General features: G+C 39.6%; 1 protein-coding gene, 1 long non-coding RNA gene, 2 other non-coding genes and 2 pseudogenes across 10 annotated transcripts; 4 read left to right on the top strand and 2 right to left on the bottom strand.

Annotated features, from left to right (window-relative positions):
• Positions 1 to 11,813: 11,813 nt before the first annotated feature.
• Positions 11,814 to 16,526, top strand: LOC113334181. Of its 7 annotated transcripts, XR_003352597.1 has the most exons (7): positions 11,814 to 11,963; positions 12,301 to 12,446; positions 13,162 to 13,267; positions 13,436 to 14,336; positions 14,449 to 14,675; positions 14,951 to 15,147; positions 15,903 to 16,526. It is a non-coding gene; the product is annotated as an uncharacterized LOC113334181 (long non-coding RNA). The 7 variants fall into 7 exon arrangements; XR_003352598.1 differs by lacking the exon at positions 13,436 to 14,336; XR_003352592.1 differs by having other exon boundaries at positions 13,436 to 14,675.
• LOC113334284 lies at positions 12,292 to 12,408 on the top strand. Its single transcript, XR_003352701.1, has one exon. It is a non-coding gene; the product is annotated as a small nucleolar RNA snoR99 (small nucleolar RNA).
• LOC113334276 lies at positions 12,732 to 12,848 on the top strand (annotated as a pseudogene).
• LOC113334277 lies at positions 14,469 to 14,586 on the top strand. Its single transcript, XR_003352698.1, has one exon. It is a non-coding gene; the product is annotated as a small nucleolar RNA SNORD14 (small nucleolar RNA).
• A 462-nt stretch (positions 16,527 to 16,988) lies between the features above and the next one.
• On the bottom strand, positions 16,989 to 17,134 carry LOC113334286 (annotated as a pseudogene).
• A 527-nt stretch (positions 17,135 to 17,661) lies between these two features.
• On the bottom strand, positions 17,662 to 21,130 carry LOC113334204 (60S ribosomal protein L3-2-like). Its single transcript, XM_026580547.1, has 6 exons — positions 20,985 to 21,130; positions 19,562 to 19,646; positions 19,194 to 19,304; positions 18,795 to 19,099; positions 18,232 to 18,641; positions 17,662 to 18,124 (listed from the first exon to the last, which is right to left on the bottom strand). The coding sequence occupies exons 2-6, from the start codon at positions 19,644 to 19,646 to the stop codon at positions 17,866 to 17,868; spliced, it is 1,170 nt and encodes a 389-aa protein (XP_026436332.1). The 5' UTR covers positions 20,985 to 21,130; the 3' UTR covers positions 17,662 to 17,865.
• Positions 21,131 to 23,467: the final 2,337 nt, after the last annotated feature.

Raw genomic sequence — 23,467 nt, 5'->3', positions numbered from 1 at the left:
CTCTAACAGAATTGTTTGGTTTCAATAGTATGGAGTCTAGAAGAAGTTGGTCTTGTGTGGAAAGATCAATTGGAATGAACTTTGAATCTTGAAGTAGCAACATGCCATGAAATTTTATGACAAAGGTGTCAAAATTCCTGCCCAAAGTGTTAGAAGAACATGCGAGAATCATTGGATACTGGATTTTCAAGTGATTGCATGACAAAAATAAAGAGTATGCTGACTTCTATGATGCAAGTCAGATGTTTAAGTCCATGTTTCTCATAAGTATGCGAAGATTAAGCATTTGGAATGCATATTTTCGTAGTGTTATCGGTAGTGGTTACACTGCAAGTTGTAATGGGGATTTTACGAAAATTACTGAACTCAAAGAAGTTGACGGCCTTTGCAGTGGAAAAGAAGATGAAGAATCTGTCCATACGATAGATTGAAGGTGCTTTCACGTAGCCAGTTTGATGCAAGATTAAAGTTATCTCTCTCGATGCATATTTATTTGTGGTAATGCAAAGTCTGGTTGCAAACCAGGATTTTTATGGAAATGTGATACCATAAAAGAATAATTGGATGACAAATTCTTATCTAGCATAAATTTTATAGAAAGGCTGAAGAAATAAGCGCAAGTTACGAAAAACCGATACACCACAATCTTGTGTTTGCAAAGTTTTCTTCGTTGATGCTAGATGTGCACAAGGAGTGTGCTTTCACCTGGTTTATGAGTGAGATCAATATGCTTGGACAAGGGTGTACAAAGACCTGCATTTGATCATAACTACGAGCGGATGATGTTCTTGTTGACTGCAAATCAACAATTATTGATGCTGAAATTGATTTTGGAGAAGGGGAAAAACAAGAGTAACCAGTTGTGCATGGGAAGTAAAAATGAGTTCCAAGTTTGAAGAAGAATGCGACATTCTTGATTCAAGAAACGTAGGCAATGAGTGCCTCATTTGCAAGGATTATGGCCTTGTTGAGATTGTTCAAGGGAATTTGTACGCGAAAGTCATTAAGTGGTATGACTTTGCTGAGCTCGATGTTAAAGCTCAGAATCACCAAGTTAAGTCCAATTCAATTGTGCAAAGGTGCATAAGTTTGTGTCAGAATGTTGGTGCTAATTGGCATGTCCGAACCGTCGAGAAAAAATATGTCCTGCAAGCCAGCAAAAATGGTAGCAGTTGAAGAAGCTTAGTTGCAGTTAGGATAACTGATAGTAGTGGTGATACATAAAAATGTATGTGGCCATTCTTGAATAAATATTCATGAAATCTAAAGCAACATGATAGCCTTAGTTTGAAGGAGTATTCAACTAAGTGTCAATTATATTGAGCTTCGTTATTGGAGTTGCATAAGAACGTTGATAGTTGTAACAGTGCATATGGCAAAGTGAATTGCTACATTGGGGACAGTAGGTGTTGTCTCGCTTCCTTGTTTGTTGCTTAGAAGCGAAGGTGAAGTTAGTATTGCAAGGCTTGTTAGGTCTTACAAGTTGCAATCAGATGGTGCGAGTATTTTCTCAAGTTTGAGTATACTTTCAGTTTGGCTCCAGTGGACCTTGGTGTTGGAAATTGTCTCTCCATGTAAGGTAGTAGCGAATGAGGGTCTTTGAGACGAGAGTTCTTGTCTCTTTCGTTCAAAGTAAAGCTAGTTCGTGTGGAAGATGCTACATAGCATATTACGCCAAAATATGCAATAGAGACGTTGAAAGTGAAAGAAGCAAATAGAGGAGTTGGTGGCATAGACGAGTTTGTTGTTGAGAGTTATGTAAAAATGTGACAATATTTGGAAGCGATTGCATGGAGTAACGCAGCAAGAATGTAGAAGTAAGCCCATCAAGTAAAATGAGTTAAGAGTAACTCATAGTTTGGAAGAACATGATGTTGTTTTTCCACTACATTAAAGTGTAGCAGTTTGAAAGAGCAAGTGAGGCTTTGCTAGTTTCAAAGGCGCGTGAAGAGAATACCTTGTCCAAAGTGATGGTGGGATGTCCCGGGTAGTCCTAAGTCATGATTATATCAAAGTCATGCATTTCAATCAAGGTGTTGCGACAATGCAAGCAAAGAAAAGCGAGGTGCTGGTTCTTTGGCATACAAATGGTGCAAGTCTAAGAAGGTGAAGTTTGCAATATGATTTGGAGGCACAAATCTAGTGAAAGTGCTGATGTTGGCAAAGTACAACAAAGGCTATAGATTGTGGCGCATACCAATAGTGGTATGAAATCATAGAGTGCACACCTTAAGGCATGACATGATTTGGTGTAGCGTATATGATTGAAGAATGAGGCCAAGTCTTGTATAAGTCCTGTTATGTTGCGTGGTGCAACTAAAGTTGGAGAATGAAGGCATAAGACTACGCCAATGATCATTGGTGATCAGTTGGTAAGAATCATTACTTGCGTACACTTAGGCGCAAATGATCCAAGTGAATTCAAGCCTAATTCAGGGAATTGGCAAGAGGAATTTCTAAATTGCATTTGAGTATTGATATACGATTTGAAGTGGTTGGAACGTATGCGCAACATAACAACAAAAGCTCAAGATTAGTAAGATCAATGGAAAGGAAGTAAAGCTAAGTGATGCTGATGCTAAAGCATGAAAGTTAGCTAAGGGCGTTTTGCAAAAGCTAACAAAGATTGTTGAATTTCAGAAAGGGTTCTGAAAGTTCATGCAATGAAGATTGAGACCAGTATAACGAGTATACTTGGTTGAGTTCAATGAGGGCGTTGAACGGATTAGGTGGGGGAGGTCTATAACGGGTCAGGCAGGTGGCGTACAATGATTGTGCGTCACAGTGTTGCAGGCCAAGTCAGTATCCGACAATGATTGTGTGATACTGCATAGACTGTCAAGTTGCTGAAATAGCAAAAACCTACAAGGCCAATGACGTGCAAAGGTAGCACTATACTGTAAAGACATTTGTCTAAGTAATGAAGCTTATTGGCCGACACAATGAGGCTTCATTGAGGGAAAGGCAAGGCAATGTCGAAGTTGATAGATGCAACATGCGATGTTGGCATCAAGGCATATCCGTGGAATTAAGTTGGCCCAAACTCAAGCATGATGCAAGAAGGTAAAATAGGATAAGAGTGGTTTATGCATTAGTTCAAGGCAGGGCCAAAGCTTGAACAGTGCAAACAGGCTAGCAATGCAAAAGTGGCATTGTTATTGTCAAACAAATTGGCTAAGTGAAGCATATGACGCATGAGCAACTAGAATGAGCTTAAGGAGTTGGCCTTGATGATTGAAGCACAAGGATGTGAACTTGTTATACCACCAGTTGGCAGACTTGCTCTGTCTTCTGGGCAGAGATAAAGTGAGAATGCTACTTTAACGGTCGTGAATACGTAAACCCAACAAGAGCGATGTTCTCACTCCCTGTTCATCACAAAACGATGTGTTAAGGAAATAATAACTGTCTTCGGGAAGGTTGCGTCTCGGCAGGCAAACAGCCGGTGTAAAAACTTTTGTCGCATCTTGGAGATAAGATCGTTATGCGGTTTATCTTCGCTCTACCCGGTACTTGTTACTGGAAAAAGAGCTTTGGTTTTGGTTTGAAGCACAAGGATTATCCGTGCATTATCTTAGAGAAAGAAGTTTGCAGGTCAAAGATGGCTGAGCATTGGATCAAGGACGAATTCAGTAAAGCGCAACAATTATGCAATACGACTCAGGTGGCGGTTATAAGTTGGTTATTGGCTTCACAAGCATTCTAAAGGTGTGAGACGAGTTGGAAGAGTTATGAAATGAGTTTATAACCTTGGTAGAGTGTCTCTAACTGTTCAAGACAAGTGTGGCTTCAATCTGCATGATAACACAAAAGGTGGCAGTTGAAAAGCAGATTGACGGTTATGGAAACTACCCTATAGGACACATGGCTGTTCCATGTGTGTGCAAGTGTCGTGCACGGTTTTTGTCTCTTATAATCACTATATAAATAGTGTAGAGACATTAGAAAATCAATAGGATTATGTAGGAGAGTTTTGTAGACATGTAGTCTCATACTTGAGAGAATAAGGCATCACCAAGAGGGTGATGGCCTGTTTAGTCCATGTGATGGACTGTTTGATGTAATCTTCCTTTAGTGCAATAAAATGGGTTTGTTGCAGTATATCTTTATGTTTGTGATGTTGCTGATTTTGTGAGTTGGTCAATTGGGTTGATGCATGACAGAACCTCTTATGCTTATGGGGGCCTGAAGAGTTGGAGAGAAAGAAGATGAAGACTTCTGTTGCATAAGCCTTAAGAGCGAAGGAAGATGCATCCTTTGATGCAAGTATGCAAGACTGAGTACTTGTGGGTGAAGTTGATTCACTTACTCACATAGTATTGTCTAGTGTTGATACATGAAAAAATATCCCCCTTAACGGGTTAAGGGTGCCCTTAAGAGTGGTAACAAACTTGGGTCAAGGCGTGGATACTTGGGGACTAAGCCCAAGTTTAGGTGGAAAAGGCCCAAAGGGATTGAAGGATTAAGAAGGAATTAACAAAGAAGAAAGGGTTTAGCTTAAGGAGTGGCGTTAAAAGTAATTAAGAAGTATTAGGACACATGGAGTGATGTCACAAAATGAGGGGCTTTTGGGAAAGCCTATAAAAGAAAGGACAAGGTACAATGGAAAGGGTACTCTCTCTCTTACCACAATTGGTACAATGAAGTCATGTGAGGCAACTAGGACGGGTAGGACCTAAACTGAAATTTGGGTATTAACATTTGGCGACCACACCCGGAGGCTCGTGCCTAGCTCACAAATGACGAACGTGGGAAGCGTCGATCCAAGCGTTATAGGAGAGAAAATGGTCAACCGACCCATTAAACTTTACCAAGTAACTTTAGAGGACGACGACAGCGAGGAGGAAACACCGATCCTAAGCGTCGTCAAGCAACCGGTGAAGCGCGCAGCTCAACCAAAGGAGTCAGCATCACCTGAATTCCAGAACATGCAAGCAGAACTGAAGCAGCGCGCTCGGAGGAGACAAGAATTGGAAAATTGGATATCCCATGCGGTTGAAGCAGGACAAAGTGCCCCAGAAGAGGCGAGAAGAGAGGAACACCAGGCCAACAGAGCAGCAGTAATGTCGGAAGATATGATTGCCGAATATTTGGAGCAGAACTACCACGTGGTAAAGCAAGATGACCTCTGCCGCGTGAGTAGCCCATACCCTGCACACATCCAGGCTTACTCGTATCCAGAAAACTACATTTCCCCAAAATTCAAAACATATGAAGGGCAAGGAAATGCGCGGGAACATCTCAGCCGATTCTTGTCAGTTATGAATGATATGGCCAATGATGAAAAATTGTGTTTGAAAGAATTCCAAAAGTCACTTACGGGCACGACATTCTCTTGGTATGATAACCTGAAAGAAGAAAGAGTTGACTCTTGGAAGACCATGTCTAAACTCTTCCTAGAAAAATTTTATTCGGCTAAAAGGAAAATCACTGCAATAGATTTAAGTAAGAGTAGGCAGCAAATTGGAGAAGACATAGGAAAATACATCTCGCGATTTAGAAGCTTAACCCTGGATTGCCATGAAGACATCAATGAGGGGACGCTTGTAGAAATTTGCGTACGAGGGATGAATCCGTCTTTCAAGGGAAATTTGATCAACTTCAAGTTCCATACCTTTGTAGAACTAGAAGAAGCAGCTGATAGGATCGCCGACTGCATAAAAGATGTGCCCGTAGATTCCAACTGGCGTACTACTATAAGTGTCGTTTCAAGAACTTCATCCTACGGGAAATCTAGTGCTAAGGAAGAAAGTTGGAATCGCCCACAAGGATATGGCAGAAATCAAGGAAGAGGAGGAAGATAAATGCGAGATTATGAGCCACCTCCCCTCCCATGCAGTAAAGACCAAATAATCAAGCTCTTAAACCAATGGATCGCTGAGGATGAAATTCAATTACCCCCAGCCACGGTAGACATCAACAAAATGGACAAGGGTTCAACTAACTACTGCCATTATCACCGAAGATTGGGACACCTAACCGAGGAGTGCTTCGTCATCCGAAGTATATTTGAGCAGAAACGGGCAGCAGGAGAGCTCGATAGGCCAAGACAAACAATCGTGCACGACCCATTCCCGCACCATTAGCCTAGAAGAGAAAATCCGATAACGAGCGTACAATCCGTAGTCAGTTTTATTCCGGAAAAAGGAAGCGGATTAATAACAGATGTTTTTGAATCAGTGAGTAAACACTTCAAAAGGTCTCAGGTTAGCCAAGGGTGCCTGATCGACTGACAAACTTTACGAAAGGTCTCAGGTCAGCCAAAAGCGCCTGATTGACTGACAAAAGGTCTCAGGTTAACCAAAGGCGCATGATCGACTGACAAACTTTATGAAAGGTCTCAGGTTAGCAAAAGACGCCTGATCGACTGACAAACTTTACGAAAGGTCTCAGGTCAGCCAAGGTCACCTGATCGACTGACAAACTTTACGAAAGGTCTCGGGTCAGTCAAAGGCGCCTGATTGACTGACAAAAGGTCCCAAGTTATCCAAAGGCGCTTGATCGACCGACAAACTTTACGAAAGGTCTCAGGTCAGCCAAAGGCGCCTGATCGACTGACAAAAGGTCTCAGGTTAGCCAAAGGCGCCTGATCGACTGACAAACTTTACAAAGGTATCATGTTAGCCAAAGGCGCCCGGTCGATCGACAGAAGGCCCCAGAATTGCAGAGACTCCTAAGTGATTGGAAAAATAAGGAACGAAAACGAGTTATGGGGGGATATGCGCGTTCAACCAACGCCCGCCCCACCCGCCAACCCTTTGGAAACAAGCAAAAAAAAAAGGGGAATAGGCGCGTTTAACAAACGCCCGCCCCACCCACCAACCCTTTGAAGTAATAAGAAAGGGGGAATAGGCGCGTTTATCAAATGCCCGCCTCACCCACCAACCCTTGGAAATAAGAAAAAAAAACTAAGGAATCAAGTAACTCGTAACAAGAGCAAAATACCTGAGGCGTTAAAGGACTAGTTGAGGCTCTCACGTTCAGGAGTGTGGGCTTGCGATCGGAAAGCGATTCTTTCATCGGATTTACATGCTCATGATCTCCTGGCGGGGCCCAATAGGTTACCACAGGGTCTGAACGACCTTTGTTAGCAGGAACAAGGAAATGCTCTGCAGCCACAATATCATTGAGCTTAATCCTCCCAGACGCATGAAGCTCTCGAAGCTCCTGAACGGTTCATTCACGAGGAGGAGATGATTCACGTAAAAGGAAGTTCAATGCAAGACGCCTTAAAAAATCATGATACTCGTGGGGCCTCTCTGTGACTGTAGATGGGCGCGCGGGTATGGGCTGCCTAAATAAAAAATTAATCCCACGGTCTGACAAGCGAATCGCTTCTTTAAAGACATAGCGGTTGAAGCTGGCGGTGATGACACTCGCGCTGGAGTTATTCGGAGGAGGGAACCTGTGAGGAACCCCTTGGTCAAACCCCACCTGCCTAGTCGCACGATCAGGGTTGTATGACACAGCGATGAACTTACCCGCATGAAAACCCGGGAGATAACCAGGCAACACAGCCATGACTGAGTCGAAATCTGCCTCCGACAAAAGCGTTGAAGAATTCAATTCTATTTCAAAGGGGGCGAGGAAATCATAATGCGCTGGACCAGAGCGGTCATCTTGATAAGGGCATGGTTCAAAATCCTTAGCCACGTCCAGATGCCTGCCCAAGTCGGCCTTCGGGACTTTACCTTTTGAATGCCAAAGGGCCATCCGCGGGTAACTATAGGCGGCATGGAGCCTCTCTACCGAGCCATCAGCCTGCTCGACATCCTCTTCACGAAGAACGGCGAGCTCATTTGGTTCCGGCGCGCATGGAGGAACATGCTCCCAATACCACGCCTGCAAAAAAGAAGCGGGAATGTAGGTCTCGATCTTATGAGACGAACCCACCGTCCGAAGGTCTCGGCAGAACAGATCAAGGTGGTGGTATAAGCCTCCTAAAAACATTGGCGCAAGCGGAAAGGAAACCCCACGGGATAGCAACACCGCCATTAATTGACATAAGCTCTCCCTTAATAGTATCTTGGGGACTGTACTCGAACACGTCGTGACATAACCAAAACAGGATGGAAGCAGCACGCTCCGCTCGGGGATTCGTCTCTTGGCGCTTGTTGGGAAATGCCTGCTTATCGATTACTTGAGGATCCCAATACTTCAGCCAAAGAGAAAAAGACGCGCGACGATTAACCTTAACTTCCCATTCAGGGTCAGTCTCTGGCGGCTCTGACGAACCGAATCGCTTCAAAAGCACGGAAGGAGATGGACAATAATCGATCGCCGGATGGGCGCTTAGGCGGGGATTTCTTTTTCTTCTCTACCATCGGGGCCTTCCCTCTCTTGGCAGACAACCGAATCACCTCCTCACCTTGGGCTTCTACATCTTCTGCTCCTGTCTGGGGAACTTGGACTTTCCGAACTAATTCACGACGAGAATCATCCTTGCACTTCAACAAATAAGCGCATAACTCCTTGTCCTTGTTATTCAACGCTGAAAAAACGGATGCCTCTTCATATGAATGGCTGCTATGGATGGGTAACCCGGTAAGGGCGACTACGTCTTCAAGCACGATGGTAGCTTCCCCCCATTCTGTGAAAAAAGTATGCACGGGAGCCCAAAGACAAAAGAGCCGTGTTATATCACGAAGACACCTATGGACCTCTCTCTTGAGGGATGAGCGTATAGCTTCCTCAATACCCTCCATCCGAAGCGCCGCAACATGCTCAGGGTTAGAGCGAATGCGGGATTCCCAATGCGGCCATACTAGGTGGGTCTTCGCCTTGGATCTGATATCGATAGAGGGAAGGTTATAATCGCCACGATGGATAGCCATGCGTGGGATAGCTTTGAATGTGAAGGTGTTCATTCTTTCTGATTTGGGCCGCATAAGCCACCCAGGAGCGGCGGGATAAGGTAATACAGGAGGATTTAGGAGGCGAGAGGTCAGTATGTCCTTCAAAGGAAAGGCGCGCTTGCCTCCGCGATATTCCTGTGCCCTCGACGCGCTCTTTAAGACAGGACCGCTCATAAACTCAGCGAGTGTATACAGCCTACCATCGGCTGGAGGAGGAAGGATGAGCTCCGTCTGGCTGGGTACCTCCGCTTCTTCAGGGTCTACATTGCCTGGCTGCTCAGAATCGCTGCTTTCGTCAGAAGACAAGCTACTAGAAGAACTACTAGACATGATGAATGCGTGGGCGTGTAAAAAAAGGGAGTTGAAAGTGAAAGCTTAGAAAAGAAAATTTAACAGAGCTCTATATATAGGGTAATTCAGGAGTTAGACGTGGCAGTTATGAGTAAGTGAAAAGTAGTAACCGTCAGGAAGTTGGAAAGGAAGTTTTACACGATGAGGAGTTGGAACGCCACCCACGATCGGAAGTTTAAAAGAGGGACACGAACCGCTCCGAAAAAGGGAAAAGTACTGGAAAGAATCTTTTGACTAATGTTGATACATGAAAAAATATCCCCCTTAACGGGTTAAGGGTGCCCTTAAGAGTGGTAACAAACTTGGGTCAAGGCGTGGAGACTTGGGGACTAAGCCCAAGTCTAGGTGGAAAAGGCCCAAAAGGATTGAAGGATTAAGAAGGAATTAACAAAGAAGAAAGGGGTTAGCTTAAGGAGTGGCGTTAAAAGTAATTAAGAAATATTATGACACATGACTAGATGTCACAAAATGAGGGGCTTTTGGGAAAGCCTATAAAAGAAAGGATAAGCTACAATGGAAAGGGGACTCTCTCTCTTATCACAATTGGTACAATGAAGTCATGTAAGGCAACTAGGAAGGGTAGGACCTAAACTGAAATTTGGGTATTAACATCGGGCATATCCCATGGAAATTTTAGGCGATTAAATTTGGAATGATTTTTTAGGGACCATGGTTTTTTTGAGGGGACCATGGTTTTATTAGGCCACCTTCCCTATAGTGATAAGGGGTGTCCTAAAACGTTGAAATGACTAACCTACCCTTAACCTAATTTAATTTAAAACCAACCTAATAACTACCTATATATATATCACCACCACCTCCTCCCACCGCCACCGCCGATTACCACCACCACCTCCGATTATCACCACCACCAACCACCGATTACCACCACCACCTCCTCCCACCACCACCACCACCGCCTATTTAAGAAATGTAACAACATCAATGCAATCACAATTAAGTTCTGTTACATGATAATTTTATCGAGTATAAAAGACGCCAGCCGCAGCCTGATTTTGCCATGGGACCACTCCGGAGGTATTTTTCAACAAACCCTTCACTTTAATTTGATTTTGATTGCTTCAATCGAATAGAAATCATCAAAATAGGGTTTTAGTAGGAGTTACAGAGCCATGTTCGGTTAGGCCGATTTTCCAAAAAACCCTAGTTTACTAACCGAACTTCTTGAAAATGTAGAACACGAAGAACAGTTCGGTTCTATTGGATTTAAAACTAAGTCACCGAACTCTCTGTTCGGTTGTTTCGCAAAAAATTTTAAAACTACAAAGTTACCGAACTCCACCCTTAAAACCGAAAAAAAACAAATCCAGTCCAACCGAACTGTGTTGTTGTGCCACTATCTTGAGTTCCAAAATAACCGAACTTAGCCAATAGAGTTCGGTTTTTTCGCAAAAAATTTTAAAACTACAAAGTAACCGAACTTAGCCAATAGAGTTTGGTTGATTCGCAAAAAATACTTTTAACCGAACTCCTTGTATTAGAACAACAGAAGTCCATAAGTTCGGTTCCTTCACAAAATAAGGATATCACCGAACTTTAGTTTACGAAAATAATGAGAAGTCCACAAGTTCGGTTCGTTCGCAAAAATGTTAAGTTTTCTTTGTAACCGAACTCTACCTTTGAAACTTCGTAACCGAACTCTACCTAATTCGCCAAGAAATAAATTTCGTACTAACCGAACGTTTGCCTAATTGCATATATGCATATATAAGCCCAGTTCGGTTGATTCGCAAAATATGTTGAAGTTTGCGAACCAACCGAACTTCTAACACTAGGTTACTTTTAACCTGCAGTTCGGTTGGGAACTTGGTTGCGTTGAAGTTTGCGAACTAACCGAACACACAAGATTTACACAAATAAATTGTTAAGTTCAAAGTTACCTACCATTTTATCCTAGGTAACCGAACATTACACTGTACGACCAAAACCTCCATTAACGAGCGAGTTCGGTAACCTGCGTGTTTGGAAAACGTAACCGAACTACACTTTCAGGTGTGTTCGGTTACATGTTCTTTACATATGGTAACCGAACTGACCCAAATCTACATAAAAAATTTCATTTTTTTTGAAAGTTTGGAGCAATTCAACCAACATTATCTAAGTTTGAAGCACACCTGGGTACCCAAATACCCTTCCTCCGGTTGTGGTTGGTAAAATCCATCGTTTTTCATGTTTTCCTTCTTCATCTTCTCTAACTTTACTCTCTCAATAATTCTACTTCTTTAAAAAAAACCATCTGATTTTTTAATCTCACTAATTATCTTTAACTTAATCATCTCACTAATCATTACACTAACTATTATTAACACTAACTAATCATCACCCAAAATTAATCAGAAGGTAATTTAGGTATTAATATAAATATCCAGATAAGAAGTGACCTAGATTTACTTTTAATGTCTTTACCCAAAATAAAACCATGGTCCCTAAAAAAACCATGGTCCCAAAAAAATCGTTCTAAGTTTGTGACAATGTGTAAGATGAATAAAATGGGAGAGCCAATAGGGCATTGCCCAAGCCCAATATAAAGTTACAAAGTATAGTTGGGCTCTCTCGATTTAAAGAAAATGTCACGCCGCCGCCACAACTACCATCTACTCCGATTTTTCTCTCTCGCAGTGCGTTTGTGACTCTCGTTACTTCCGCCATTCACATTCACACTCGCAAGCTGTTATTATTAATTGACGGAATCTTCAATCTTTCAACTTCATCTGATGCTTTTTGCGCAGTAGATCGGTACTGTTTTTGTAACCCCTAATTTTTCTTTTATATCATTACTTCTAAAATTTTTTTCCAAAAGTAATCGAGAATTAAATCTAGGGTTATACCTGAGAGTTCATTGTTTGTTTGCAATTTATTACCCCTAGTTTTTCATTTATTGCATTGCTTCTGAGTAATCGAGAATTAAATCTAGGGTTATACCAGAGTCCAGAGAGATCAGTATAGGTGTTTCTTTGTTTGTTATGGAAATTGTTAGCAGCAAATTTACAATGTGATGAAATCAGTATGTCAAAACTTTGATTTTGTTTTTGGACTAATTATCTCTTCCTTTGGCTTGATTTTTGTGCCTCAGGAATGAATGGGTCCATAAAATAATTCAAATTCATCCATCTGCTCAGCGCTCACTTTGTCAGCTGTGTATTTTTGTGTTACTTGTTGATAGTTAAACGATGGAAAACCTTGTAATACTATGTGTTATATTTACTTTAGTAACTAGAGGTGTGTCCGTCTTCTTTGTTTGAGAATCTCCATTGATCATTTAAGGTACACAAGACTATCATATTACTGTTGTAGACAATATGGATGATGAACATCTGAATTTGTGCAAAAGCAGCATCTTTCGAGGTGCAATGAGCTGCGCTTTCCACACGAGATTTCTGACTAGTCACAACAATAGATAGATCACACTGTTTTCTGTTAGTCATGCTAATCTTATAAGGGAGTGCATTAACATTGTTTGAAGGTTTAGGCATTAATGTTGTTGTTATAGATACCATCTTATATAGTACATGGTGATAACTTGTTTCTCAAGAACATTCGCAGTTGCTGCCTAAGAGCTTCCGCCTTTCGCCGGGCTTGAGAGCTTATGCTGTTTTATTCCTTCCTTGGATGTCTGAGACTCCAATTTATGCAAATGTTTAAACAAGATCACAAGCCTTGCATATTACTGGCTTCATCTTTCTCAAACACTTCGGACTTTGGAATTGCATTTTTAATACCTTTCTAATGGATCTTCATAGAAGGCTCAAAGCAATAAGTTTATAATAAATTTCAAATTCATCCATCTTTTCACTTTGTCAGCTGTGTATTTTTTTCTGTTACTTGTTGATCATTAAACCATGCAAAACCTTGTAATACTATACATCTTCTTTTTTTGAAAACCTCTATTGTTGTAAACACAGGATGATTAACATCTGTATTTGTGCAAAATCAGCATTTTTGGAGGTGCGATGAGTTGCGCTTTCCACGCGAGATTTCTGACTAGTTACAACAATAGATAGATCAAAACTGTGGTGTGTCAGTCATGCTGATCTTATAAGGTAATGCCTAAATAAAGAGGGATTAAAGCATTTGTTTATTCACTCATTCTTGGTTGTATCACCAAACCCTCCCTCAACCACTCTTATTCCTATCTGTTTCTCTCTTTCTTCCTCCATCACCACTGCTCTTCCTCTCCTCCTGAAAAACACCCCTCCTCTCCTCCACAGATGACTGTTGGTGCTCCATCAGGTTTAAAGCGAGAGATTGAGAGAAGATGATGAAGAGGAGGGATTGAGAGAAGAGCAGCGGTGGTGATGGAGCGCCGACGGTCATCTGTGGAGGAGAGGAGGGGTGTTCTTCAGGAGGAGAGGAAGAGCAGTGGTGATGGAGGAAGAAAGAGAGAAACAGATAGGAATAAAAGTGGTTGAGGGAGGGTTTGGTGATATAACCAAGAATGAGTGAATAAACAAATGCTTTAAGAAAGATGTGTTTGAAGGTTTAGGCTTTAATATTGTTGTAGGCTCGTTGGAACTTAATAATGTCTTGTTTATGTTTTGTGATAAGATGCGTAAATGATGCTTTAGCTGTGCTTATCCTAATGACAAAGTTGTGGTTTAATCTTATACATTTATGGGTATATGGGGGGGTTAAATTTTTGAATTTACTATAGGGCACTAAAGTGACTGAACTTAGTCTATGCTGCTTAGGATAATGACTCTTGGTGGTAGTATTAAACACTGTCATAAGATTTTTTTCTTCTTCGGATGTATGGCCATCAACTATGATTCCATTGCAACTTAAAACACTGGTATGAACTTATTTTTAAATTTGATACATAAGTGGTTCCTATTGTTGTTTTTTGAGATTGCATATATTGGGTTTGTTGAGGGTGAAGGCTCTATCCTTCCACTTGTGTATACGAATGATGCTCACAGTACAAACTAGTTGATTTATCAATTGGTATCAACTGTGTTTGGCTTCTATTATGACTTGGTATGCATATGAAATTCCTTTTAATGGACTTTTAATCTTTATATCCCCGGAGCATTGTATTTTCTGGTTTATTGTGCAAATTGAGAATCTGGTTTATTGTGCAAATCAGAACTGCCCGCATGTTGTCTGTTTGAGGTCAGTTAAGATAACTGTTTGGTTGGAAATATTGGTTAACATCACATTATCCTTTTTAGGCACCTCATTTTGAGTAATCAATAGCGATTAATTGCCTGTTCATTTTTCATAGCTTTGATGTGGGTACTACCAAGATGATAATCCAAAGGCTTGTTTCTCAAGAATATTCGCAGTTGCCTCCTAAGAGCTTTCTCTTTTGCCGGGCTTGAGAGCTTATGCTGCTTTATTCCTTCCTTGGATGTCTGAGACTCCAATTTATGCAAATGTTTAAACAAGATCATGAACCTTGCATGTTACTGGCTTCCTCTTTCTCAAACACTTTGGAGTTGGACACTCTAGGTATCTTTCTAATGGATCTTCATAGAACACCAGAAGGCTCAAAGGAAACTTGTTATAATAGATAGGTTTTGGTGGTAATTTAATTTGTGAATATTATTAGATATTCTACCTGAAACAGCAGAATATTTCAAATCTGAAATTGTGTTTGTTGTGCCGGAAATCTCTGTACCCCTGTCTTCGTAACTACCCAATGAAACATGATGCCATTGTACTTTTTCTGCAATCTAATATTGAATGTTGCTTTGGGTGAGAACTGAGTGACTCTTTCTTTCCAGCACCGAAAACAGTAATCTGAGATGGTGAACGTTTCGACCACATCAGAACCTATTGATGCAGAGGCAACTGTGTTTGGGGGATACTTGTTTCTTTTATGCGGCTCCATTTCCTTTTTGTTGTTTCTCTTTTCGGCGATAATTTCCAAGCTTCTTCCACCATCTAGCAATCAAATAGTATCAGCTGTTCAGAATGACAGGTGACCTTTTATTTATTCCATTTGTGATATTTTAGTGCCATTATTGAAGTATATCTCTAATGAAAGGAATGCAGGAGTTTTTCACTAGCATTCTACATTTACTGAAAATTTGAGCAATTGAGATGTGTCATTGCTGTGAGATATGTCCAGGAATCTGGTACAATCTCAGTACCAAAACATAACACTGTGGGCATGGTATTCCTGTGTATGTGATGCACACGTCTTGCTCATTATGGAGCAATACGAAAGGCTTAGTTTGTTTCCTTCTGAGCTAATTTTGTCTTGTCAGCGAAAGTTCCTTAGTTCATATATTTAATATTTTTATAATTATCGAGTGTAGTTCTGGTGAGTCGAGTTAGAGTTGTGTCTATCAAGAATATCATTTTCTACTAGATCCCAAGCAGATTGACACACTTGGTCTTAACATATTTATCTAGGGGTTTTATGCTTTCGTAACGCAATCATTTCACTGGAAAGGTTAAGCTCTATTAGAGACTGGTATAATTCTTACAGAAAAGACAAATGGTTGATTTTAGCTGTTGTTGTATAGTGTTTACTGATCTAAAACTTGAAAAAGAACTAATGGACGAATCCATGATCACTTCATCATTAAAGAAGAGTCGATTGATACAATTATCACAAGTTTCTTTTTCAAGTTTTCTCTTTGTGTCAAGCTAAATATACCATTTCTTGCTTGCACTTGTTACATACTTGAGTTCCTTACATTTTTCCATGTCTGGATTTTCCATAAATAGGTACTACTGTTTCCTGGTGCCGTTGACTCTTCCTGTTCTCGTGGTGGCTGTGTATTTCCATTGGCTCAGCATGAAACTTTTTAAACATGCATGAGTTCAGTATAGATGATGACTCAGATATAATTATGGAATGAGGCCAGGAGAAAGTGAAGTGTTTGATTCAAGACAGTATTCTGCTGAGATTAGGTTGTGTCAAAGGATAGCATTTGGTAGTCGGGATTACGGTACTGTTTTTTTTAGTCGAGGTAGCTATAGTTGGGAGTACCCTGCCATTGACAATCATCATAAAGAGGGAGGGAGAGACTGGTTTTGAATTCTAGATTTTTGAAGTAGCAGAGTAAGATGTTTACCTGAGGTAAACCCGTTCATTTAGTTGTACATGTTGTATGCCTGGCAAGTAGGATCTGTTTATAGGTTAGGAGACCTGGCTCCTGGGTGTGAAGCTCTGAGTAAGATCTCCTTGCCAGGTTCTATAATTTATTTTATTTTTTTGCTCAATCAATGTAAACATTTTATTAACAATGATCAACACAAAAACAATACAAAAAGAGCCATTTAAGGCCTAAAAGGGAAAAATACAAAAATTAACAGAACCTATAGTAGGTCTGATATGGAGATTCTAAAGAGAATGAACTACTATCTGTGTATGTTTTCACACTACCATTAACCATGCCACTGCCCTCTTTTGCCAATTTGTCTGCAGTGAAATGTATTCCCCTAAAGTTGTGATCAAATTCTATACTCTGCAGCTTATCACATACCATTACAAACAACGGCAGTTTATTACTCTGGAAAGCAAAAATTGTAGCTTTTGAATCAGATTTAAAGAGTACCTCCAGATGATGATTGTTCACAGCCCATTCAACAGCACAGATTATTGCCATTATTTCTGTAAGGAAATTAGTGGCAATGCCAATACCACCTGCCAGTGCTATAACAAAAAAAACCCTCCATCAATTCTTGCTACAAATCCATAACCTGCTACACCAGGATTTCCATCAATTCTTGCTACAAATCCATAACCTGCTACACCAGGATTTCCTTTGGAAGCACCATCACAGCATATTTGGATCTTAGGATGTACTGGGAGATTGAAAAAAAATTCCATCACCTTGAAGCCACTAACCTCAGTGGGGAGATCTTAGGCGAGCGCCCTTCCAAAGTGCAATGGAAGCCACTAACCTAGGCCATGACACTTCATGATCAGCCATTGACCACATCCAGGTAAGTATGATTTCAAGCTGCATTTCAAGCTTCTCTTATAGGCTTGTTCTCCTCATCTTCTCTATTTTCAAAACGATGTGGGATTAACTAGTTCATTTCATTCTTTAAGCGCTATATAGAGCCTGGATAACAAATCTATTTCCACCCTGCCTGCCTGCCTTTAGGCAAGATGCATTTAGTTGAGAGTGAGATGAGTCCAGATTAGACTTTGCAGTAGAATTGGCTTGATATGCTCGAAGGCTTTTAACCTTGCACAAACGTGAACTGCAGCATTTTATTCAACATAACAAATTTACTTACTAGAGATCCAATGGTGTTCAAGTTTAGAGTTCCAGTAGATGTATCCATCTATGGGATATTTCTTTGAGTCCCAGTCGGAGTACATCTCGGAATGACCATTTAAGTTTCTAAAGCTACAACCCCATTTTTGTTGCGAAAATGAGCAGATGACTACTGATAGTCCTACGTTTTTCTTAACCTGTAAAGGTGAAAAATGGAAATTAAGAGCAATAAGGAGAAAACCATGAGATCATCCTCAACAGAATTAGCCGAGAACAGATTAAATGATAGTCTCACGCATTGTAGGGATGAATCAACAGAAGCCCAACATCTGGATGGTATCTAAAGTTTACAGACAACAATGTATAAATAGGTCCATGCTATATTCAAAACTAATTCAGCTAATCCAAAACTAAACTCAAAGAGAAAAGAGAGAAAAATTCCCCATGAATTATAACACCTATGCCTTGGCACGTCCAAAGTACTTGTTCTTTTCGTCTGTAGTCTGGAAACGACCATGGCCGAACTTAGAGGAAGTGTCAATGAACTTGAGCTTAATCTCTTCCATTGCAAGCCTGGATGTCTGCTTCAGAAGTGATTGTCTTAGTGTGACAACGCGCTTCTTTGGCCCAACACAGCAACCTTTAATCAGCAAATAGTCTAAATTCACGATACCATAGTGAGGGAAACCACCCATGGGAGTAATATCCTTTTCAGTCCTGATTAGCGAGAAAAATTTAGGAAGGTCAGCAACAAAGGGTGAATCAACCACCAAAAATAAACCGAACTAGAAAACAGAAACTAGATCAAAGAGATGTCACTTCACCTATCAAACTCAGTGAGTGCTGTGTGAGACTCCTGGCCAACCTTCCCAAGCCTGTAAATCTTTTTGTTCATCTCAGTCCGGTGGTGGTATCCGTTTTGACCAGCCCTAGCAACTGTGTAGGAAACCCTAGCAGGATGCCAAGCACCAATACAAGCAACCTTACGCAAACCTCTGTGAGTCTTACGAGGAAGACGAGTAACACCCCATCGAGTAACCACACCTTCATAACCCTTACCCTTTGTCACACCAATTATATCAATCATCTCATCCTTCTGAAATATGGCATCGACAGGAACCTGTTTCTCGAAAAAGCCGTAAGCAAAGTCAACCTTTTGAGCAATATCTCCACCATTTACTTGGATCTCCATCAGATGGGCTTTCTTTTGCTTCAACCCCTTCATCTTTCGGATCTACAAACAGATAAATCCAGGCTCAGTAAAAATCTAACAAAGTCAACAAGCCAATTTGAATTCTGATTAAATGGTTACATCTTCCCGAATTGGTAACGGGTGCAATTGTTATAATCAAATGACTGGAATGTACAGCTTTATACGAAAAAATACCTGGGTATGTGCCAAGACACGAATCACAGTACAGTACTTCTTCAGTTTTTCCAATTGAGACTGGATATCCTTCTTCCCTTCCTCAGTTTCATATTTCTTGGAGTACTTGACAAATGCCTTCTTCTTGGACTTGGCAAAATTCTTGTAAAATCGCCTCTTCACTTCCTCGTTAAGATGCTGAGCCCAAACAGTCCCAAGTGAACGCAAGCCACGGGGTGTTTTAATATATCCAACAACTCCAACTACAACCATAGGTGGTGTTTCTATGATTGTCACTGCTTCACATGTCTCCTTCTTATGCAGTTCTGTAAAAATAAAACAACTAGGTGAACACAACCGACTTCAACTTAAATATGAAACACTGAGTTGTTATTATAAAATGAAAAAAGAAAATCTTACTTGATCCAGGTTTTTCAACCTCTCGAACAATGTGAGTCATCCCAGCCTTGTATCCTAGAAATGCAGTCAATCTACATGGCTTTGATGGATCATCCTTGGGGAAGGACTTCACTGCACAAACATCATCAAACTGTGAGGAATAGCAACAACGCAAGTAGTGAACACAGCTAAGCATAGGGTTGCCACTACATTGTTTCTTAAAGCTCTTATTAAAACTCTCATGGCAACAAAAATAACGAATCATTGCAAGAACAAATGCATCAAAGCATTAACAAGCATGGAACTAAATGAAATTGCAAGGTTGACAAGCTACTCTATTCGATTTCAAGAACACACAGAAAAAAATAAAGATTAGGGAAAACAAAAACCTTTTCCTCTGTGGCGCGCAGCCCTTTTCCTAGGAAGAAATCCCAACGAACCATGTCTTGGGTGCTCAAACTTTCGGTGAGACATCTGCAGAGCATGTTTATTTTAACACAGGGATCTTGTTTCTTAAACTATATGCAAATGTGCTTAACCAAGAAATAAGAAACATCATCATCATAGCAAATTGCAAACAACAAAGAATAGAAAAAAATATTAGAACACACAAGTAGTTGCAAAACATAATGCAAAGGCAGATGAAATCAATATTACGCCTCATATGTCACCAATCATATATCACATTGTTCTTTTTAATCCAAACATCGTCCAGCAAGAATTGATAAACAGTTCAAATCAAATATAGTTCAGTTAACATACAAGTAGTTGCGAAGCATAATGCAAGGCAGATGAAACCAATATTACACCTCATATATCAGCAATCATTAATCGCATTATTCTTTTTGATCCAAACTACTACAACATGGTTTTACATTGTCCAACAAGAATTGTCCAACAAGAATTGATAAACAGTTCAAATCAAATGCAGTTCAGTTAACATACTTCACTAAACAGCTTCAATTTAAGGTTACAAACTAACATGTGATCAATTTGACAAAACTCGGTATTCAAAAATTAGAATCAAAACATCCTTCACTAACCAGCTTCAATTTAAGTTACAAACTAACATGTGATTAGTTCGACAAAACACATTATTCAGAACCAAACTGAGTATTAAGATCATTTACATATAGTGTAATAAAAATGAAATAATTGGATCATAGTCAGATCAAAGACGGGTACGAAGAAAACACATAACCAGTTCCACCAAAAACACATCGATTCCAGAAGCAAACAACAAGGGCAGATAATCAAATCCAGTACCACCGCATTCTAACAATCAGAAATCACATTATTCTTTTTGACAACTATTGCTACTACAACTTAATGTTCACATTCCCCAACGAATATTGACACACGGTTCACATCAAATTAGACATTCTTAGCAAAATAGAAGTGAATAAATCTACAAATTAAAATTTCTTATCAGCTGATTTTTTTTTTGTTGAATCAAATAGAAAACATATGATGTAACATCCAAATCCAATAAGTAACTAAAAATGCTCCTGTACCAAAGGCCTATGGCACAAAAGAGAACCAATTCTCAGGCTAGTTTGTTTATCTTTCTCCAAACCACAGTATGGTTATGTGAAAACTAGCCCTTCTGAGATTCAAGCCTTGATTACATTCTTAAAATTGTTTTCAGGAGTACATTTCAGTCACTACCAGATAAAGAGATTACATCTAAATGCTTTCAAAAACAAGTTTTACACAGATTACTTTGAAAACATAAGAAAAACACAGACACAATAAGATTCATATGACTAATCAGATAAAAAAAAATAGAGTTCAGCTATAGATTGATATTACCTCGTGAGTTGAATGAGAAAACAACTAATCTGCTGGAACCAAGAAAAAAAAACGGCAGCCTCTCTCTAAGAAACAACGGCAGCCTTTCTGTAAGCAAAGGGGTTCTTATAATCACGAAACCCTAGTTTTGCCGTTTTTCATCCGGATAGAAATAGATAAATTCGGGTATTATCCAGCTCGTTGGGATGTATTGGGCTGATATGCATGGAGTCCCTAGTTAGTACATAGGTACGTGACCACGTGTATTGCTCATTTTGACGGAACATAAATTCGTTCCACTATTCCGTCAACCATTCATTTCGGCGCAAGGTAAATATAATATACGTGTATGGTTTGGGATCTGAGTCGTGCACGTATAATTCGCGCGCCCTATATGTTCGCGTATTATTTATCGAATTACTAACTAGGATCTGGACCATATCCTTTTAATTTGGACAAAAGGTTCCGGCAAGTGAAAATTACAGTCATGCCCATTTTCCAGTTTTCTTCTAGTGAACTACTGTCAGCTCCGATTATCAGTTTTTTTTCATCGTGAGACCCACCAGTATAAAACTTCATTCGCGCATTCATTTTCCGTTAAAAAAAATAGTCTCACATTCCCATCTTTTAAAATAATGGTTTTTCATATTTTTCTTAATTTCCGAAATAACCTTTTTGCGTATATTCTTCTTTCGTATATGTTCGATTTTTATAAACAACTAATTCTCGGCACGGAGTAGCTAAAATGGGAAACTTTTTTAGCAGAAGAACTTCGATTTCATGAGATGGTTCTCTCTAGGTTTTGAAGTTTGACCGTTTCTTTGCGATTTTATGAATCTCTTTTTTTTTTATTTCGTTTTAGATCTGGTTTCTCAACTTTATTAATATAATCTTAGTCGAATCAAAATTTTAAGTCATCCTTTTGATTTTGTAATTTTTGTTGATGTTCTATGTTGGAAATCTTGTTTTTCAATTGGAATCTCTTTTTTGATACTAGTTCGATTTTGTATGTAGATACTCAGTCTATGATGATCAAACTAGACACTTGCAAAGGAATGGCATGAAATTATGTCATATAGCCTCAAGTACTTTTGTTTGTTAGTGGATCAAATGAGTAATAATTGCATATTTGAGTAGACAAAGTCTAGCAAACCCCACAAATCCTCAACAATTACATTCAGTTAGTTGAGAATCCTGGATTACTAACCACCTCTCAAGAACAATCCAAACACATCAAACAAGATGTTATATATATATATATATATATATTAGAGAAATGCTCAGTTGAACCCACAAGTTTTGATATCTCAAGCTTGTTGTCAATATTAGATGATCAAAACTATATCTTGATTTCTAGGTTAAGATTTGTAGTTGAGCATCAGAGATCACCCTCGAAAACTGAAGATCGACGAAGACATTTGGAGAACTTCTGTATCAGGTATGTGAAAACTGAACCATTCTATTTTACTCATTATCTTAACATTATATCTGTTGAGATTATATCGTATGACTTCTAATAGATTTACAAAGAAGAAGTTACGAGTCAAACTTGTCTTGTTAAAAGTCTCGAAATATGATTTTAGCAAAGATATTCAGTGGTCCTTAACATATTAGTTCTAAGCAATTTATTATTTGTGAATTAATTGAAAATTTCCCATGAAAATGATTTTATCACTTGGGAATGTCTCAAATATGATAAGAGACAAATTCATAACGTCTGATATTTTTGCTCAAGGTAGGTTAGGGAACCAATTTGCAAACCATCGATATCTGAGTTTCGGAATTACAGGAAAGGTTGGCAAACCAGTTCGCAAACTGTAAGTTCAGTTGGGTACAACTCATGAACCTGGTTCAAGAACCATGGTGAACTGAATTTGAAGTTGTAATAATAGGATAGCAGATGGCAAACCCGGTTCACGAACCGCAGTAAAATGAGTTCGATAGTCTTGTAGGGTTGGCGAACCTGGTTTACGAAACGTAGCACTCTGACTCATGAACAAGCCTTACGGTTTATGAACCGTTCTACCGACTGTCCCAACAGTTTATAGCAGATGTTCAAGAACTTATTTTTTAGAATATTTTTAGCATTTCTAAAACTATCTTAAACACTTGTAAGAATTCATTGATCACTTAAAAACTTATGTGTGTGCATCATGATTAGACTCTTAGGTGTTTCAATGAACATAAAATTGCTTTTAGTTCTTTTTCAAACTTGCCAAACCAAACAGTCATTGTACGCGGTTCTGTATCCAAACCATAATGTATATTCTTTTATTGTATTTTCCGAGAAAAAAGTTTCCTTGATTGTCAAGTTATATTAGCTTGAATTCCAAGCAACCCCTGGTCTTGGAAAACTATAAATAGAGATGCTCTTTCAACTGGGAAAATCCATACTTCACACTTTGTTTCCTAGTTGACTATAGAGTCTTCATTTATTAACCTAGGTTTCTTTTGAGAACATAATTAAGTCTATGACTGAAAGACTTCGCTTTGGGGATTCGTGA

The sequence above is a fragment of the Papaver somniferum genome, unplaced genomic scaffold (genome assembly GCF_003573695.1).
Source record: "Papaver somniferum cultivar HN1 unplaced genomic scaffold, ASM357369v1 unplaced-scaffold_135, whole genome shotgun sequence".
NCBI classification, from domain to species: Eukaryota; Viridiplantae; Streptophyta; class Magnoliopsida; order Ranunculales; family Papaveraceae; genus Papaver; species Papaver somniferum.
Note: the sequence above shows the minus strand (reverse complement) of the source record. Positions and strands in the feature narration are given on the sequence as shown.